The sequence below is a fragment of the Bos taurus genome, chromosome 1 (genome assembly GCF_002263795.3).
Source record: "Bos taurus isolate L1 Dominette 01449 registration number 42190680 breed Hereford chromosome 1, ARS-UCD2.0, whole genome shotgun sequence".
Taxonomy (NCBI): domain Eukaryota; kingdom Metazoa; phylum Chordata; class Mammalia; order Artiodactyla; family Bovidae; genus Bos; species Bos taurus.
In genome coordinates this window covers 81,068,309-81,083,957 of record NC_037328.1, presented here as the reverse complement: position 1 = coordinate 81,083,957, position 15,649 = coordinate 81,068,309, and the positions used below count along the sequence as shown (strand labels likewise).

Genomic DNA, 15,649 nt, shown 5'->3' with positions numbered 1-15,649 from the left:
ATCGGGAATGTGATCCCCATGGGTAGGCACAGGGAAGAGGAGAAAGCTTTATTTTCTTGTTTGGGTCAAGGCTTCTTTGGCTTATGGACTGTTAAGGGTGAGACACAGTGGAGGAAAGGTAGGTCCTTTTGGAGGTCTCTGGTCTGGGCGAGCCAGGAACAGTTGCCAGGCGCTGGCCAGAAAGCCCTCACCTGGGTCTGGCATCTGCCCTGTTTCTGAAATTATAAAATGAAGGAGGCAAGCTGTTTTGATGTAGATGATTCTCCAACTGACCCTGAGGATATTTAATAACAAAAACCAATAAACCTAATAATAAAACAAATAATAAAAGCAAAGAGTGGAATTTTGCTTTTGTGGTGTGAGGAGATTATGTAGCGAATGCCCAGGGGGCTAGGGCTCCTGACTCAACCCCTGTTTTTATCTGGAAACAGAAAATATCCTCTCTCTTACACATTTTTTTTTTCTCCAAATTCTTCAGGAATCAAAATTCTCTGGTCCACACATGTTATGGCTTAGATGTTCTAACAGACTGGACCTACTTGGTGTTAAAAGTCATGGAGAAAGGAATTAAAGAGATTAACCTGGGAAACGTGTCCCAGCAAAACAATAGCCCAAAAGGAAAGAGAAGCAAAGATCTGAGGAATAATAGAAAGGACAGGAGACACAGAGGGAATGAAGAAAGGGGGTTAGTGGGATAGATCGGGGAACAGCTCTGGGGACTTCTATGAAGGATGCAGGGTGGCAGTAAGAACAGAGTTTCCCCAAAAGAACTCAGAGGACATTTCACCCCGGATAAGGGGTAAAAGGGTTCTTGTGTTTAAATAACTTCGGGAAACCTGCACATGGAAGTCCCCTCTAGGAGATCCCCAAGACACACTATAGAAATTAAATGGGAAATGGAAAGGAATAAGGACTCTGGAAATAATCATGTGGAGAAAAATCTGTGACTAGTTGCATTTATTAAACAGAAGCAACCAAAAATCAGAAGATCCCCTCCATTAGACCCCATCTCGTAAGGAGCCTGTATTGGCTGACCTATTTGGTCCATACTCTAAAAAACTGTCATCCTCTTTGTCAATTATGACGGGTTTGCTGACGTCAGTTTAGCTCTACAAAGGTATATGGGACTGTTTAATAAAAGTGTTTCTGAGACCACTATTTGAGAATGAGCAGTGTAGAGCAGAGAGCCTCAGTTCAGTTCAGTCGCTCAGTCGTGTCCGACTCTTTGCGACCCCATGAATCACAGCACACCAGGCCTCCCTGTCCAACACCAACTCTCGGAGTTCACTCAGACTCATGTCCATCAAGTCAGTGATGCCATCCAGAGAAGAGAGTCTCGTTTTTGTCAAAGTTGCCCTCCAGCATGCATTGAGCATTTCAATGCGGAGATAAGGAAGGCAAGGAGTTGCATCTCTGGCTCTCTGGACCTCATCTTACAATCCTATTTCTAGAATTTCATCAATTCGTTTTAAGAGAACAGCAAACTGGTTGTGGTGGGACCCTCCAGTTGATGTCCTGGATGGTTGTTATACCTAGTTTGGAAAGTGGTCTCCAAAGACATTCTTTATAAATGTTATTGAACTCCTACCCCCACTCTGCCCCCACACTCTGCACTGAAATCTAAAGAGGGCTTTCAAGTTGTTATCTGTAGGAATATTCAGGACCCACGGTGAGGGGGACAGGCGGCGCTGCCTGCTGGGTGATGAGGAAACATACCTGATGGAGACAGAGGAGCACTGGGCTAGCCTCCTGCCTGCACTCTTCAGGCCAGTGTAGATCTGCCCCATTTCCATGGCTCCCTCTAGCCCCACCACTTCAAGAAGCTGGTCACTGAGGTCTGTAGAGTGAGACAAGCAGAACCAGTGCATACACATGTCTCTGTTCCCCAGTGTGGTTTGGGCCAGAAGGTCTAGTCTCCAGATGGCCAACCTAGAACTGTCAATATCCTTCAGCTCCCACCAAACAGCATTTCACCCTTATTCTGAATAGGGCATTTCCCCAGAAGTCAATAAATGTACCTTTTCATAAACAGAAACCTTCTGTTCCAGTGAAAAAAGGTTTTGCTCCAGATTGTATGACCATGCATGCAATGAATAGGGTGACATATCCAGAAGTTTCTTCAAAGGCAGAGTAATGTAAAGGATGAACCATCTGTTTCTGAAATACCCTGCCCCCCTGCCCCCACCTTGCAGCTAAAGACACACTGGTTTGGGATTAGGATAGGAAGGAATGCTGATGAAGGTCATTATCCAGAGCTGGATCAGGTTTCTCTTCCCTGAATGCCTGAATAACATCTTGGCCCTACTGATGATGACTGATGCTTAATTAACTTCAAATTTGGCCTGCGGTAAGCCAGTGGTGAGCCAACCTCCTTGGACATCCTTGGGGGAAGTCAGTGACCTCTTTCAGGACACCAGGTGCCTAATCTGAGCCAAGGAAAAGAATATTTCACCTACACCAGATTATCCTGGGTCCAAAGTACAAAAAGAGGGACAGAAAATATGAGTCTCAGGCTCAGAGTCGCATAGGATCCATGGCCTCCCACAGTGGCAGCTGCTTCTGATTCAGCACCTAGAAGAGGTCCTTTCTTTGCAAAGTTCCTGGGACTTGGACTGTGCCTGTCCAACTTCTGGGGAAAGCAATGGCAGGATTAAGGTTTGATGTTGGCCCAAAGACTCATTTTTACAACACAACTTTTATTTACTTCAAACAGAAGCAAAATAAAAAGGCAGATTCTTTAAAAGCTTCCATTCCTCCTTTGCCTACCAAAGCAAGTGTAATTCTCTCATAGTTTGTGGCTAATCACTAACATCCTATTAATATTCACAAAGTAGAAAACTGTTCTATGTTAATGTTTTGCTTCTTTGACAGATGGCTTCGGTCTTCTAAGATACTCATGCTCAGTTGCTTCAGTTGTGTCTGACTCTTTGTGACCCCATGGACTGTAGCTCGTTAGGCTCCTCTGTCCTCCAGGCAAGAATACTGCAGTGGGTTGTCATGCCCTCCTCCAGGGAATCTTCTCCACCTAGGGATCAAACCCACATTTCCTGTGTCTCCTGCATTATAGGTGGATTCCTTACTGCTGAGCCACTGGGGAAGCCCATCTTCTATGGTGTCTCCTGGTATAATACGATAGTGTTTATTAAGACTGGCAAGGAGATATTTGGGTTTGTCCTTGTTTAGAAGCAATAAATGCTGGAGAGGGTGTGGAGAAAAGGGAACCCTCTTATACTGTTGGTGGGAATGCAAACTAGTACAGCCACTATGGAGAACTGTGTGGAGATTCCTTAAAAAACTGGAAACAGAATGGCCTTATGACCCAGCAATCCCACTGCTGGGCATACACACCGAGGAAACCAGAATTCAAAGAGACACGTGTACCCCAATGTTCATCGCAGCACTGTTTATAATAGCCAGGACATGGAAGCAACCTAGATGTCCATCAGCAGATGAATGGATAAGAAAGCTGTGGTACATATACACAATGGAGTATTACTCAGCCATTAAAAAGAATGTATTTGAATCAGTTCTAATGAGGTGGATGAAACTGGAGCCTATTATACAGAGTGAAGTAAGCCAGAAAGAAAAACACCAGTACTCTTGCCTGGAAAATCCCATGGACAGAGGAGCCTGGTAGGCTGCAGTCCATGGGGTCGCTAGGAGTCGGACACGACTGAGTGACTTCACTTTCACTTTCACTTTTCATTTTTATGCACTGGAGAAGGAAATGGCAACCCACTCCAGTGTTCTTGCCTGGAGAATCCCAGGGACAAGGAAGCCTGGTGGGCTGCCATCTATGGGGTCGCACAGAGTCAGACACGACTGAAGCGACTTAGCAGTAGCAGCAACGCATATATATGGAATTTAGAAAGATGGTAATGATAACCCTGTATGCAAGACAGCAAAAGAGACACAGATGTATAGAATAGTCTTTTGGACTCTCTGGGAGAGGGTGAGGGTGGGATGATTTGGGAGAATGGCATTGAAACATGTATAATATCATATAAGAAACTAATTGCAGTCCAGGTTCGATACAGGATGCTTGGGGATGGTGCACTGGGATGACCCAGAGGGATGGTATGGGGAGGGATGTGGGAGGGGGGTTTAGGATGGAGAACACGTGTACACCCATGGCGGATTCATGTTGATGTATGGCAAAGCCAATACAATATTGTAAAGTAATTAGCCTCCAATTAAAATACATAAATTTAAATTAAAAACAGAAAACTATTGTTTAAAAAACATTCTCTTAACAAATATACTTCTTTTTTACATTCATTTCATTCTTTCTACCAATTTTTATTGAATACAAATTGTGTGCAGGGCACTTTTCTAGCTCTTTGGAACTCAGCTTGTAAGAGGTGTAGGATCTAATATGGGAGGTAAGACATATATACAAATAGTCATGTACATAAATTTAAAATTATAAACAGATCATAGGAAAAATGTTCTGTTAGAATGGAAGCTTGAGTGGAAGGAACTAAATATATCTTTCCCAAAGTTAATGAAATCCTGTATTTGACTTTATGATATTCTTCTAATGAAGACAGTTAAACTATTGGGCTGCCCACCAATGTGTAAACATTGCTAAAGTTTGCTAACCTACTGATGATCACTGATGAACATCAGCTGCCAACAGATACACAAGCTGTTAGTCTCTCTGTGATGGCACATAGGTTACCTCCTTTATATCCACTGATACTGCCATTTTTCTTCTTTGGTACTCCTTTTTTTCACATGTGTGAAAAGATACAGTCTCCTTAAACCCTCCGTCTCATTTGGACTTTAACAAGAAGCCACAAAAGGGCAAAGTTTGTTTAGGAGAATGCTCCAGGCTCTTTTAAGGAGTTCAGATCCAATAAACAGTGAATGTCTAAGCCTCTAGTCACTTAATTAATTCCCTTCTTACCCAAGCGTGTTGAATAACCATTGGATAGTTTTGCTTACTGTGTCATTTTACAGTGTCTGTGATCTCAATAAGGGTTGTGAATGAGAGAAGGAGGAGGAGAAGGGGGAGGGGGAGGAAGAACAGGAGGCAGGGAGGGAGGAGAGAGTGTTTAGGGGTGAGGAGGGCGGGGGAGTTGTACTGGGGTGGGAGAAAGGAGGAGAAAAGAGAGGCAGAAGTTTCTCTGTTGGCAGAGAGACAGATGTCTTTAAAAATGTTGCTCTCTGTACCAGGCTTTGGTGTCTGACAGTGCTGTGATAGTTCAACGTTTTCCCTCCTTGAAACATTCCCTGGTAACAAAATGTTCTAAGAAGCAGGGGACTTAATAGACTCAAGTTGTTTCAGCTTTTACAATGTCTTGGTCTTTTAACAAATTTCCCTGTTGAATGGCTCTAACTCGAAAAGTTGTTATCACTTCCCACACATTACCTTGCAGCTATCACTTCCCACACATTACCTTGCTTCCTGGCTCTAGAAGAGATGCAATACAGGCTGATCTCATCAGTGTGGTGGGTGGGTGGGGGGCAGGGGGTTTACACAGATGTGGGGCTTGGGGGTGGAGGGGGGATAAGTGTAGGAGAATGGGCAAGGATCTTGTTATACTTCTGGCCACTCTGCCTTTGACTCTGAATCTTTCCTGGCATTAAGAGGCTAGGATGACTCCTGACTGCTACTGCAGGAAGACTGACTGCTCTTCTGTTTCTCTACCGTTGCCTGACTGATCTTTGAACTTAAAATGCCTACCAGGAAGTTCTGAGGTAAAGAAATATATTTAACTCTGCTTCCCAAACCTGCTGGACCACGAGACTCTTCTTTTGTGTGACACCTATAAAACAGTTTTGTAGGTATCTATGGTCGTTTTCTTTGGAACACATTTTGGGAAATTCTGGCATCACTTAATTCCCTGTACTTCCTTTAGAACACAGACTTATGCAGAAACTAAATCTGGAGTTAAAATGAAACAGAAACAGAGTTACAAGTCAATGACCAGGTACATAGAACATTTAGTGTTCAGAACATAGAATCCAGGATCAGGACATCTGCTATACCAGGTGTCCTGTTTTACCTTGCTGGGCTGTGCTTAGTCGCTCAGTCAAGTCCGACTCTTTGCGACTCCATGGACTATAGCCCACCAGGCTCCTCTGTCCATGGGGATTCTCCAGGCAAGAATACTGGAAAGGGTTGCCATGAGCTCCTCCAGGGGATCTTCCCAGCCCAGGGATCGAACCTGGGTCTCCCACATTGCAGGTGGATTTTTTACCGTCTGAGCCACCAGGGAAGCCCAAGAATATTGGAGTGGGTAGCTGATCCCTTCTCCAGGGGAACTTCCCATCCCAGGAATCTAATCGGGGTCTCCAGCATTGCAGGCAGATTCTTTACCAACTGAGCTACCCGGTAAGCCCCCTGTTTTACCTCAGGTACGAATGATTCAGAGAGTGGTTTTTGGCAATTCATATCATCTCCATATTGTTTCTATACTCAATATACTCACTTGTACTTAAGATGGAATGTCTGTGTACCTTAGTAAAACAGGAATGCATTAATTCACTCATTCAACAGTTACTAAGTGACAACCATGTGCCAGACACTGTGTTAAGAACTGGGAATACAAAATGTTCTACTCTAAGGACTCTTAACCAAGAGGGAGAAAGTGTTAGGTATAGAAAATGTTGTGAGTAAACTACAGGAAGAAGGATGCCTGAGTAACTGATTCTGGGCAAGGTATGGAAGGAAGGTGCCAGAGACTTTAAGGAAGGTCTTGAAGGATGAATGTCAAGATAATTTGCTGGGTTAAGAAGAAAGAAGGACATTTCAGGGACAGGGATGATTACCTGTGTAGGAATGGATAGTCACTGGATGCACAAGGAAACTAATGTAGCAATAAAGTCAGTTGGCAGTGTCACTGGAAAATAGAAAAAGGTATTTCTACCTAATTAGAATTACTATTTAGAGATTTGTTTTCTATAAAACTATCAAAAGAGGGTCTCTGGGCTGGGCATCAACTTGTTGCAACCATAGACCTAGGTCTTTCAGCACTTTTCTTGGTAACAAAGTGTTATGCCCGGCTCTTGTGAAGCAAACACTTACTTTTGCTCTCCAAGAAAGAATAAAGAAGAAGAATGGGAACATGGGATTAGGAAAAAGTGGAAGCAAAGATGGAACAGCATGGGCAGCCATAGTTGTTCCAACCTGGTGCATCTGATTCAGCCTCCAGTATAGGATTTTATAAATGCACAGCTGCTCATGTCACACCCATGGCAAAAACTCTTCAGGGGCACCAGCCATGATACCAGGTGCTGGAAAGGGAAGATGAAATGTGCATTCTTTGACACCTATGATCAGAGTGTAAACTGGAAGAAAAGTTTTTAGAAGTTTGGTAATGAGTCTAAAACTTTCATACTGTTGATTTATTTATTTCTTGATACTGATCACAAGAACATTGCAAAACCTAAGTTCATACAGATACGAATATTGTGGCATTACTTATTATAGTGAAACTTCTCCCTCTCCCATTTCTATGTTTGTGAAAATGGTAAATTATATGGTATCATACTATAGAACTTTACACTATTATAACGTTTACAGATTTCAATAACACTAAAAATGTAAGCTGCTAAGCTGCTAAGTCACTTCAGTCGTGTCCGACTCTGTGCGACCCCATAGACGGCAGCCCACCAGGCTCCCCCATCCCTGGGATTCTCCAGGCAAGAACACTGGAGTGGGTTGCCATTTCCTTTTCCAATGCATGAAAGTGAAAAGTGAAAGTGAAGTCGCTCAGTCTTATGTTATAATTTTAAGTGTGAAGGCAGAATGTAAACTTTTACAGCATTTTCTCAACTATATAAGAATGTGCATAGAAGAAAACAAATTCCCCTCAAATCTTAACAGTTGTGAGTTCTGGGTCATTCGATTAAAAGTGATTATTTTCTACTTGATGCTTTCCTAGTTATTCTGTATTTTCTAAGTATGTATTACTCTTTCAATTTAAAAGTCATTTTAAAATGCCTATCAACTGCCATTTATACCTGGAAAGATGTAAGTTTCCTCACTTGATGCCCAAGACCCACCCCCATCTGGCAAAAGGCTGCCTCCGCAGTGTTTTCCTGACATCACAGGGCAAGTTCCTGCTCCAGACACACACAGCAACATGAAGCTCCCCCAGAAACCTTACTGTTTCCGTCTCTTCTGTGCTTCTACGTCTGCTGTATCCCTGCTTGAAACACCCTCTTTCATTTTTACTTGCCCATCCAAACTTGGCTCGAGTGCCATCAACTTCAAGAAGCCTCCTGGACTTCCATGCCTGCAGTCGGATTTAGAGATTCCTCCTCAGATTTTCCCAGGTAGACATATATGGTCAAAGGAAGAACAGGGTGCTTGCTGTATTGCTGTGGGCAAGAGATGGCTGCAGTAATTAGGTTTACGTTGAACAGAAAAGGAGACGATGGACTAGGCAAAAAGGGAAAAGGCACGTAAGAGTCTGGATGAGTTCCAGGGGCAGGTGTTCTAAGACGGCTGGGAGGACGTGTTGCAAGCGGTGCTAGTGTGACACGTTCTACCTGTGGCCCCAGTGGTGGCAGCTGAGGGAGAGGGTTTTGATGGAGATCAGACTCAAGGAGAAAAGAGGCGAGGTCAGTGGCTCCTCAACTTTGCTGCATGTGAGAATTACCTGGGGGGTGGTGGTATTTAAAAATAATGATGCCTAGGTTGCCCCCTATACCAGTTAAAATGTGTGGACCTCCTACTGTATAGCACAGGGAACTATATTCAGTATCTTGTAATAACCTCTAATGGAAAAGAATCTGAAAAAGAAATATATATATATTTAATGAATAACTGAATCACTTTGCTGTATACCTGAAACATGGTCAATCAACTAAACTTCAATGAAAAATAAAGTGTGAGCCTGGAGCCAGGCATCAGTAAAGATCCTCAAGTGATTCCAAAATGCAAACAGTTTGGGAACCCCTGGGCCAGGTTACTGGGTAGATCATTCCCATGGGCCAGTGATTCTCAGAGTGTGGTTGTTTCCAGGGGAGGCCGGGAGGCAGCACCAGCCTCACCTGGAAACTTGTTAGAAGCGGAAATCCTCAGGCCTCACCCAGACCGACTGAATCAGAAACTCAAGGGGCTGGGCTGGACGGTCTGTGTTCTAACAAGCCCTCTGGAAGAGTCTGAGGCACACTCAAGTTGGAGAACTTGAGCCTCAGGCAATAAAACTGCCCCAAACATATGCAGGAGTTGGCGTGAAGAAAAATGTAAACAAGTTACTTCCTGACTGCTTTGATCCACAGCTTCCTCACTCTGAAAAGGCGAAGTTAGGAATAATAATACTGACCTCAAAGAGTGGTTATGAGATTCAATGGCAGGGGTGTATGTGAAAGCGCCGGGCACAGAGCGGGCTCCAAAAATATTATCAATTTTGCTTTCTTTTATGTCACATTCACCCTCCCAACTCCCAACTCTGTGTACCTCAGAGCTGTGTACAAGGGTCTACACCATCATATTCAGGGTAAAACATATTTAACAATCTGCAGGGTTCCTCATGGTTTCACATGTCCACACAAATGCCATAATTCCAGTTGAGCTTTAGATGAACTGGGAGTCCTGCTCCAGCTGTTTTTCCTCCTTTAAACTCTTCCCTGACTCTGCTCCTTTTCCCACTTCTTTGATCTCAACAGTCCCAGTTTGCGTTTCTATCTTGAGACCTGCCCGCAGGTGGGAGGAGGGACTGGAGCTCAGTGCCGACAGGCAGAGGCTAGCAGAGTGCTCATATTTGAGGGGCACATCTTCCTTCTTCAAACTCTCTGGAAGCCCAAGGGACAACGTCTTAGTTCTCAGTGAGGCATGCGAGGTCACTCGCTATCTGTCCCTGTTCCCAGCACAGGAATGCCTCTGCCTGGAGAACTCATACTTACCCTCCTGTGTTACCCCAGGCAGCGTGCCTTTTCCCCTCTCCTGTGCTCAGTGGATCTCACCCCACGACAACTGTCTCTGTACACATCACTCTCCCAAGCCCACTGTGACATGAAGGCTGGGAGATAATATTCTTATTTTGTTTATGTTTGAATCCTTAGCAGCCAGCCCAGGTCTCAGCACACAGAAGTGAAGTGAAGTGAAGTCGCTCAGTCATGTCCGACTCTTTGCGACCCCATGGACTGTAGCCTACCAGGCTCCTCCATCCATGGGATTTTCCAGGCAACAGCACTGGAGTGGGTTGCCATTTCCTTCTCCAGGAGATCTTCCCGACCCAGGGATTGAACCCGGGTCTCCTGCATTGTAGGCAGACGCTTTACCATCTGAGCCACCCCTACTAAATGCTTGTTAAATAAATTGAACAAACGACATGCTTTGGTGCCAAAGACTATGACAGGTTTAGCTTGAAAGAGGAAAAAGATGATGATTAATAATAATGATAAAATAACTTGCCTAGATGGAAACTAGGTAACATGCTCTCCATGCATCAACCCATTTAACCTGCATATAGCGATGACCCAATCTGGTTTTCACCTCTCTTCTTTAATGAATAATTTTTATGTTCATTCTCATCTTGGCTGCTGGTTCACACTAATGAAAATTTAGTCCTTTAAGATGTGAGGGATATGTGGGTGTCATGATTTGGGCTCCTTGCTTGTGGGGCCCTGGAGAAGCATGGGAGATCTAGCAAGGCCTAGCAGGATACCTTGCTACTGTCGATCCCACTGCCAACCCACTTCCCCCTTCCATCAGCACGAAGGTCTGAGGACTGCCATGGACCACCCTGGGAATTAAGCAATCCTCAGTGGAGATGCTGAAACTCTGAGTATGTGATGGCACCCAGAGAATTTCTGAAACATTGCATCCCGGTGGTGAGGAAGGCTGCCCACACCCTGTGGTTGCTGTGTGATGTAAGAGAACTTGTGGGCTCTGCCCCCCAATGTAGGTTACCGCAGCACAGGTGGACTGAGGCGCTAGGATTCCAGCCCAAAGTAAGGATGGACACGGATCAAGTCGGTGGGTAGCATTCGTCAGCTAATGCTGACCTGAAGCTCTGACTGGCAGGTCTGTGTGACTAACTCAAAATGCAGAAATGTGTCACTACTACATACGTGGCCTCTGACAGACAAGTATGGAGTCACAGGATAAAGAAAGAAGGCTGAGACACTCTGCACAAGTTCTTGAGTTCGGGGCTAACAGTTTGATGGCTGTGTCCATACAGGGCAGGGTGTTTGTTTTCTGAGTCTGTTCTTTTGCTTGGGGTACCACAGGCTGAATGGCTTAAACAACACACATCTATTCTTTCATGGTTCTGGAGGCTGGAAGGTCAAGTTACACCTTGCAAGGTTGGCTTCTTCTGAAGCCCCTGTCCTTGATGTGCAGATGGCCAGCCCCCACTCCAGCTGCCTCTTCACACGGCCCTTCCTCTGTGCACCCCCAGAGCCTCTCTCTGTGCCCAAATGTCCTGTTCTTATACAGACACCAATCAGATGGGAGTAGGGCCCTAACTGCCCATTTAAACTGAATCACCTCTTTAAACTATCTCCAAATACAACCACGTTCCAGGGTACTGGGAATTGGGGCTTCAATATATGAACAAAATTCCCCCCACGATGTCCCTGCCTATAAGAGGGACAATAATAAAACCTGTATCATGGGTTATTTTGAAGACTAGAGAAAGAAAGAATGTGAAGGTGTGCAGTAAAACAGCAATGTCCCTTATCACTCGGGTACTGAGAAGCCGATGTGCAGGGGGAGGGTGGGTGTGCCATCTTCTCACTCTCCTCAGAAAGAAGGGATGCAACCCTGCTCTGCCTTGCGGTTCAGCCCCCACCATCTAGAAGGTGAGTGGTAGCTGGCAAGCTCGATCCGCCAAGACTGTGTCAGGTGTCACCTTGGGCTCCCCTTCTACTACCAAATTTCCATGGAGATAGACCACACACCCTAGGAAGCTCAGGAACACTGAGCCCCACAGACCTGGGCACGGATCAGCCCACCTAAGCTGCCCACTGGGTCTGGTCTATGAAGATGAAAGGCTGCTTCCAGCTAGAGAGCTTCAAAGCTGGCTTTGAAGCATGGTGGCCTGAAAATGGGCTGGGGATGGGGAGACGGAGTTGGAGGGGACTTTGGGGCTTCCCTGGGCACGCAAAGGTGAGTAAGTAAGAAGGCTGTCAGTTCCCACTTGGTCTTTCATAGCACCAGGCCTCAGGTATCCCAATCACAATTTATCTGAAGAGTAATCTGTGACCTGTGCTTTCCCTAGAGATTCTAAGTCAGACCCAGCATAAAGGAAGAGGGGCCCCATCCCAGCAAACGGAATAAGTAAGGAAGGTGCTCACCCCTTGGCCTAGAGAAGGAAATGGCAACCCATTTTGGTATTCTTGCCTGGAGAATCCCATGGACAGAAGAGCCTGGTGGGCTACAGTCCATGGAGTCTTAAGAGTTGGACACAACTGTAGATCTAATAACCACTCTGGCAGGATTGCTGTAAGGTTTAGAAGTGATGCCGTCCAGGGCCTGCACAGAGAGCACGAAGAAGGCCCTCAAAAAACAGGGGCCCATTACTGTGATTTTAGGTTTCTTTAGAAATGGATGTCCTCAGGAAACTGCCTTTGCTACATAGTAAGTGTGTGGCCTTTTGCAGATGGTAATTAATGTAACCCAGAGAAGATAGTTCAGGAGGAGAAGATGGAGGGGGAGGAGGGGAGCCAGAGGAGGAGATGGGAGGGGGAAGAAGAGATGGAGAAGGAGGTGGGAGGGGAGGAAAAGGAGGAGAAGGGTGCTGAGGGAGAGAGGTGCAGAAATACTGTGACCTTGAGATTTTAGGATGACTGTCCTTCTGGCAAGAGAAGCATCCCCATTTCAACTTCTTTTACTTTAAGACAGGGAGGTTTTTACTTGTAAATGAGTTTCTTAGTTCCTTTCCTTCCCCTGTGCATGTGCGTGTGTGTGTGTGTGTGTGTGTATGTGTGTGTGTGCGCGCGTGTGTGAGATACAATTTCACAACGGTCCAGGTGACTGTCCCTTGCTTCTGGGCTGAGCAATGGGATGCAGAGACTTCAGTCATGGCTCTGTCATGCTTGGTGCAGCCAGGCACCCCTCCTGATGGGCATTTCCTTGATGCCCTCATCACACTGGCTGGCAGGTGTCTTCTACTCCCAGCATTCTGTAAAGCACCATCAGGGTGTAAAAGTGGCCAGAGGGTATTGAATGGTCTTGGACTGTGGATAACCCAGATGGAAATGGGAGGGAAAAGCCTCCCAGAGCCACTGCTTTCCAAAGAGCAGAAGGGCTGCAAGGCGGAAGGGAGAGGAGATGTGTCGGCCCCGCAGGCAGGGCTGGGTTTCTGCCTCTGCTCTGGCTGTCTAGTTGTGTGACCTTGGGCCAGTCACTTTTCTCCTCTGGGCCTCTGTTCCCTTGATCAGGGGCAAGGATATTCTCTCCTGAGTGTTAGTTTGAGCTCTTCTAACAAAGGTGGAGGCTGGGGTTTCTGCTCGGCTGGGTCAAGAGCAGGCTGGCAGCAGGCCTTGCCATTTCTCACACTGTGCAGAAGACAGAACATTCTGTGCAGCTCTACACGGAGACAAGAGGAAGAGCGACTGTGGACTCACAGTGGTCTTTGTCACTGGTTCCTAAAAGCCTGTCTGTGCGGTGGGGCAGGCAGGGAGGGACAGGGCCTCCATTCTGTGTGGCGTTCCCTTCTTGGGTTTGGCTGGGCTCCGATGAAGGCTCTGTACATTGGGGGAGGGGGCTCCTCCTCCCCTCCATGCCTCAGGGCAGGCTCTTCAGAAGGGGAGGGCAGAGTGCTGGTGGAGTTGTGTGGTGGGAGACCTCTCCAGAAGAGAGGGTCACCCCAAGTGGCTCTGAGGTGAGGGTCTGACATCATCATGGCGGCAAGAAAGACCAAGAGTGAGAATGTCTTTTAAGGCTTGGGAGGCGGTAGAGCTACAGGAATCTTGAGCTGGTGCTTCCAATGACAACAGGAAGAAAAGGGCCAGTACTGGGTACAGACTCTAAAGCAGGCCTAGAGCTTTATAAACGCTACTGTTTTAAATCCTTGTGGCAACTCTGCTGGGTAGAATCTATTATCCCAACATAAAAAAAAAAAAAATCTTGAGGCTCAGAAAGGTTGAAAAACTTGCCTAATGTCACAGAGCTGGCATATGGTAAAGCTGGAATTCAAACCAGGCCTGTCTGACATAAAAACAAGCTTCCAAATAAAGGATGCAAAGCAGAGACCACATGTCTTGGCAGGCTGGAGTGTCTGAGGGCAGGGAAGAGGGCATGTAGTGGGGTAAGCCTCGCCCTGGCTGCTCTCGGGGGAGATTTCTTGGCAACACAGTCTTGTTAAACAGAATGCCGAAGCTGAAATCCTAATTGGTGTGTGACCTGGCGTTACTATGCCCACTGAGCTCAAGAAGCTTCAACTCCACATTCAGTGTCTGTAATAGAATAAATCAGCTAGTGGTGAGATTTTCCAGTTCAACTCAAGCCCGAGGCATGACACAAGGTACACTACAGAGAACGACACCTACTGAACTAATCACAGCTCAGAGGGACTCATGTACCCGGAAGGGCAAAGCTAGAGGAGAGTTGTGACTCTCTGGTTGCTGGGTCAAGACGAACCAGAAATGCGGGTGGTGGGGGAGGGTATTGTGGCATGGAAGGAAAGAATGCCAGGTTTGGTATGCTTGGACGTGGCTCTAGTCCCAGATTCACCAATTAGTGTGGCCTTGGACAGGTCAATTAATCCCCTGGGCCTCATTTTTCTAATTATAAAGTGTCTCTCAGGGGTGCTGTAAGGGATGAAAATGAGATGATGAATGCAAAATATTTCTAGTAGCATTGACTGCTAATTTCAAATAGGTACTTAACAAGTGTTGGATGAACTGTCCTGAAAATGGGAAGAACTGGGTGCTGGCTGCAGGTGGAAGACACAGGGCCCTGCTTAAGACATCCATTCTACCAACAGCAACCACTGGGAATGGGGAGGGCTCTGAAGTGGAGGCAGACAGGAGAAGGCTGAGCTTGTGGGCAGAAGCTGGGACTCCGTTGGGTAGTGTTCCCTTTGTTTGTCTCCCAATTCCTGTTGACTGTTATCCATTTTCCCTCTTGTGCCACTGACTCTCATTCAAGGCCTTAGACCTGTGAGCCTGTGCTCTGCACCAGCCTCCTAACTGGACCTCTTGCTGCCAGATCCTTTCCCTTTCTTCCAATACTTACTGCGTGCTGCTCTCTCATCCTATTGCTCCTGGTTTTGAATGCTTCATCTCTTCCCGTTAGTCAAAGGATCACATACTCAAGGGCACATTATTCCAAGGCCTTTACCAGTCTTCCCTTTGCTATTTCTAGGTGCTAATGCCCTAGCCCATGTGCCTCTTCTCTCATTCCATCTTTTCAAATCCATTCCAGCTTCAAGTACTGGCACATATACATTCTATCTTGTTCATTCATTCAGTCCTATATCAAATATTTATTGATTGCCTCCAAGGTCCCTGGCACAGTGCTGGGCAGCTGGGGACTGAGTTCCTAAGGAATGTCCCTCCTATTCTTACCCATCCCCACTCCAATGATACTGTTTCAGCCTATCATGCCAGTGGTAACTTGATGGTTCTACATGTATTTTTTACATTAGATTGGGAACTATTGGAGGTCACGTCCACATCATCATGCTGACACCCTCTACGGCATCTGGAGCATTCAGTACTTGAAGGCAGGTTGGCATCTGGT

At 46.0% G+C, this 15,649-nt stretch overlaps 1 protein-coding gene across 5 annotated transcripts in view; it reads right to left on the bottom strand.

Moving 5' to 3' along the window:
• Positions 1-15,649, bottom strand: part of DGKG (diacylglycerol kinase gamma) — a 226,452-nt gene that overhangs the window by 16,154 nt on the left and 194,649 nt on the right. For 4 of the 5 annotated variants that reach the window (XM_024995253.2, XM_024995255.2, XM_002684869.6 and 1 more), the window contains one exon: positions 1,717-1,837. In XM_024995253.2, coding sequence (XP_024851021.1) covers positions 1,717-1,837 — 121 coding nt within the window. The other variant, XM_059888290.1, reaches the window with a different exon arrangement.